This window comes from Plasmodium gallinaceum (genome assembly GCF_900005855.1).
Source record: "Plasmodium gallinaceum strain 8A genome assembly, contig: PGAL8A_v1_141, whole genome shotgun sequence".
Classification (NCBI taxonomy): domain Eukaryota; phylum Apicomplexa; class Aconoidasida; order Haemosporida; family Plasmodiidae; genus Plasmodium; species Plasmodium gallinaceum.
The window spans coordinates 762,082-767,276 of NW_021628302.1; the positions used below are offsets into that span (position 1 = coordinate 762,082).

Genomic DNA, 5,195 nt, shown 5'->3' on the forward strand with positions numbered 1-5,195 from the left:
TTTTTTTTTTTTTTTTTTTTTTTTTTTTTTTTTTCAGTTAACTAAAATGTATTCTTGGGAAAAAGTTGCTGAAAAAACAGTATAAAAGTGAATAAAAAAAAAAAAAAAAAAAAAAAAAAAAAAGTTTTTTATAAAGTAGTACTTTTTATTTTAAATTTATTAAAAAAAAAAAAAATGATTAAATGATTTACTCTTTCATGGAATGAATTAGAATCCACATTTTTAACAATTTCTAAGGCATTATCTACAGCTTTACATAAATCAATATGATTAGGTTTAGATAGAATCATCATATCTTGAGGTAAGACTTCAGAAATTCCTCCTACATCAGTAGAAATTACAAGTAATCCACAGCTAGCTGCTTCAATTATAGCTATACAAAAGGCTTCTGTTAAAGAAGTATTCAAAAATATATGACCTGTTTGTAAGACATTTTTAACTTCTTCATGTTTTATTTTTCCTAATAATATAACAGAATTATGTAAATGATATTTTTCTCTCATTTCTTCTAAAAGTATCCTCTTGGGACCATCACCACCAATTATAAAGTTAATAAATGGATATTTTTTGCACACTGGAGGAATAACTTTAACGATTAAATCAATTCCTTTTCTATATGTTAACCTACTTATAACTATAATATTTATTCTTGGAAATTCTGGTCTTTTATTTATACATGGAACGAACTTTTTTGTATCAAGAGCATTACCAATTACTGAAGTGTTATAAGGGTTTATTTCTGTTCGTAAAACCAAATTTTCACGATTTGTATGAGATACACATATAGAATGATCAACATCATTAATACAATATTTTAACAACTTATTAACATGTATACATCCTTTATCTGAAAAACTATATAAAGAATGATCAGTGTATATAGTTTTAATACCTAAAGATTTTGCATGTAGAATAAATTCGTGAGCTAATGTTGATGTTGCCTATAAAAAAAAAAAAAAAAAAATTAAAAAAAAAATAATAAAAATATTCAAACTTATTACATCCAAAAAAAAAAAAAATTAAAAAAATAATAAAAATAAAACCTGATGACCATGAACAATATCAACCTTTTCTCTAAATAAAATATTTCTACATAATGGTAGTGATCCTATAATATTTGGAACAGTTACAACATCTAAGAATGGGTAGATTGGTAAATAATACACTTTAATTCCATTACCCATCCATCTAATCCCATTTCTATTATTATAGCAATGAGTTACTATTATTACTTTAAAACCTATGAAATTTAAAAATGAAGTATATAAATAATTTATGATGTTTCTATGAATGTTATATTTACTTTTGTTAAAATTTTATATGCTTCTATTTTTATTAATATATATATTTATTCATATTTATATATTAATGTATTTCTTTCTACTTGTATAAAAATAATCTTTTTTTTTTTTTTTTTTTTAACTTCTGTATCCTTATTTTCTTACATATTATTAAAAATTTGTTCTGTTTTAATTTTATTTTTATGAGTACTTTTTTTTTATATTAATATTTATAATTGAATATTTTAATCTTTCTTTTTTTTTTTTTTCTATATTTTTTAATATAACCTTTTCTTATTAATTGTTTAGATAGTTCAAATATATGCATTTCAATTCCTCCCAAATTTGGATAAAAAAAATCGCTCACCATACAAATGCAACATTTTCTTTCTTTTTTATAAATTAACTCCTGTTCATTTTTATTTTTCGTTTTATTGATTTCTTTATTTTTATATATCATAATTTACATATGTTTATAAATAAACATATTTTAATTTTGTTATAATTAATGATTTTTAGTATTTTTTAAAGAATTTATTTATACTAAAGATACATAAAAAAAAAAAAAAAAAAAAAAAAATGTATTATTTAAAATACATATATATATATATGTATGCGGAATAAAAAACTTAGGGCAAATCTGTAAATTTTTTAATTTATATTAATGTTAATTCATAATTTTAAAAATGACTAAAAAATTTATAATTTAAATAAAGAAATTTCTAAATAATCTATATTGTATTAATGAATTTAAGGAAAGTTTTAATAGTGTTTTATATTTTTAAGCATAAAAAAAAAAATTAAAAAAAAAAAAAAATTTGCTATATATTCTTCTAGTTATAATTTAGTTATTGTTATAAATCTATACATTTTTCATTTAGGAAATATAATCAAAATACATTTAAAATAATATTCCTTAAGCATTATATAAATGTGTAATTTAATTTTTAAATAAAAAAAAAAAAAAAAATAAAAAAAAAAATCAAATATTAAAAAAAAAAAAAAAAAAAAGATAAATATATATTTAAGAAATTATTTATAATTAAATCTATAAAAATAGGAAATACAATTTTTATGTTTTTGTCTTGTTTTCAAAATTAAATCTTAAAAATAAAGTTTTAAAATATATATGATTCTTTTAATGGAAATATTTAAAATTTTCTTTTCGTTTAAAAAAAAAATGTTAAAAAAACATATAATAAAAGGATATTCCACTTTTTTTAAAAAATATGTAAATAAAACAAATAATTAAAAAAAAAAAAAAAAAAAAAAAAAAATTAATGACAATAATAGTAACAATAATAAGGTTATAGCAATAAAACTATTACAATAAAAATATAATACAATGGTGTAATAATAATAACATTTTTGATTAAGAAATTTATAGTAATTAAAAAAAAAAAAAAAATAAAAATATAAATGATAGAAAAAATTATAAAAAAAAAAATATATTTATTTTATGTAATTTATAAAATATAATTAAATATATGCATCAATGTTATTTTCTTTTTTTTATTATTTGTGTAATAAATATATACAAAAATAAAAATTTTTTCGCTGTTCAAAAATAGTATAAAAAATTAATATTAACTAACATATGTATACTATTTATGACAATATATATTTTTAACTTTCACTTAGTCTAACACCTCTACCAATAAAAACTCTTCTGTTTGTTCCAGTTGTGTTTATATTTCTTTGATTATTTATACTATTATACCCATAGTTTGAAAAATTACTTCTTATTCCATTCATAAAACGAAATTCTTGTATTTTAAGCATAATTTTATCAAAAAATTGAGGAGTTTTTTCTAATATATTTGGTCCACCTAAAAAAAATATATAAATTAAACAATGAATAATTATATACCAAAAAAAAAAAAAAAAAAAAAAAAAAAAAAGCAAATTTCAAAAAAATTAAAATATATATAATTAAGAAAATGAAATATAATATATATCTTTAAAATGATATTTTATTATAATACCTTCTCTTGGTAGTATTTCTCTAAAGAAGTAATAGATATGACCCGATAACAAACCCATAATATCAACCCATAATGATTGACCCATTATTAAATGAAGAAAAATTAACGCAAAAGGAAGTTGATAACCCTTAACAGTAAAAAAATAAATTGATACTTGACTCCATGCTTCTCTTCTAGACCAATAATAAATTATAGCAAATAAAAGTGAATTTCCTAAAAATGGATAACCTATAAAAAATATATATATATATATATATATATATATATATATATATAGAATAAATATTTTTTGATTGTTGAATAATTTAGATTAATATTTATAAACATGTTATATTTTTTTTTTTTTTTTTTTTTTTTTTTTTTGATTTCTTAAATACCTCTTGGCCAATAAAATAATATACTTATACAAGATAAAAAAATACATTGGATGGTAATAAAATATAAATAAGATCCAGGAGAAGTAAAAATTGTATTTTTTTCTAAAGATGATGAAAATTGAGATAATAAAGACATAAAAAATACCCAAGAAAGTGAAAATTTTCCAATAAATAAAAAGTTCAGAAAAATTCTCCATATATGATAATTATTATATATTAAATTCCAATCTAATATAAAATATATAACATTTAATAAATTACATGATATCAATAAAGTTACTAAAAAAATTAAAGTTATCATATATTTTGTTACATGTGGTAAATTATTATACCACACTTCTGGACCTGATATTTCCATTATAATGTATTGATAAACATAAAAAAAAAAAAATAAAATTAAAATATACCACAAAAATTCAATTAAAAAAAATAAATAAATAAATGGAATAATTATTTATATATTTTCTTTATACAAACACTTGATATTTTCTTATGAATACAAATATATAAATTAAAGCTATTTAATTATCACTATAAATTTTTATTTTTGTAATCATATAAAACAGTGTGTTATTATATATGTGCTTCTTTTTAATTCACTCCAAATATATATAAAAAAAAAAAAAATTCCTCTTACTGGTTCTCACATCACTACGTAAAAATTTAAATTTTTAAAAAAGGATGGAAAAAAAAATAATATACAATATTAAAAAAAAATATTTAAATCATAAGGGAAATGTTCATCTTCTTTAGTATTTATAATTATCCTATTATTTTATTTTATTTTTTATTTATACTTTTAGTTGTTTTTTTTCTTATTTTTTTTTTTTTTTTTAAATTGTAGTTGAATAAACTCATTTTCTTAATATTATTTATTCATTTTTTTTTATTTATGTGCTCTATTTTTTTTTTTTTTTTTTTTTTTTTTTATNTTTTTTTTAATTTTTTTTTTTTTTTTTTTTTTTTTTTTAATGCATTAAATAGATAATTTTTCAAAATTCATATATTTTTTTTTTTTTTTTTTTTTTTTTTTTTAAATTTTTTTTTTATTTTTTTTTTTTTTTTTAATTTAAAATATGTAAGAATAATTATTAGAATTAATAAAAGAAAAAATACTAATATTTAATTATATAGTTTGAGAAATATTAGATAAGTTTCCTCTTAATTTTTTTTTAAGTAATGAATACCAATTTTTTTTTTTTTGGAAAATCGCAAAAAAGTTTACGAAGAATTATATTAAAAGAAATAACAGAATAAGAGAGATAAAAAAAAAAAAAAAAAAATTTTTTTTCTTATTAGTTTCTTAAATTTTTTAAAAAATAAGTTTTAAATATAATGATAATAAAAAAATATTTTAATAAAGACTATAGAGACAGTCGTGATTGGATATAGTAATAAATAAAAAGAATATTTTTTTAACTTAATTATATACATTTATATGAAAAACAATAAAAAATGGCAAATTAATTTTTATTTTTACATGAATATATTTTTATAATTATTATTAAAGAGTATATGTAAATTTTTTTTTTTTTTTTTTTTTTTTTTTTTTG

At 16.5% G+C, this 5,195-nt stretch overlaps 2 protein-coding genes across 2 annotated transcripts in view; both read right to left on the bottom strand.

The window, feature by feature from the left end:
* PIGA (phosphatidylinositol N-acetylglucosaminyltransferase subunit A, putative) overlaps positions 1 to 1,740 on the bottom strand; it is a gene marked incomplete at both ends in the record, with an annotated part of 2,409 nt that extends 669 nt beyond the window's left edge. The window contains 3 exons of the mRNA XM_028673716.1: positions 192 to 941; positions 1,044 to 1,240; positions 1,569 to 1,740. Coding sequence (XP_028530141.1) covers positions 192 to 941; positions 1,044 to 1,240; positions 1,569 to 1,740 — 1,119 coding nt within the window. The remainder of the gene's footprint in view (positions 1 to 191; positions 942 to 1,043; positions 1,241 to 1,568) is intronic.
* A 1,166-nt stretch (positions 1,741 to 2,906) lies between these two features.
* On the bottom strand, positions 2,907 to 4,000 carry Der1-2 (DER1-like protein, putative; the record flags this gene model as incomplete). Its single annotated transcript, XM_028673717.1, has 3 exons — positions 2,907 to 3,109; positions 3,266 to 3,493; positions 3,643 to 4,000. 3 exons carry the CDS (start codon positions 3,998 to 4,000, stop codon positions 2,907 to 2,909), a joined length of 789 nt encoding a protein of 262 aa, XP_028530142.1.
* Positions 4,001 to 5,195: the final 1,195 nt, after the last annotated feature.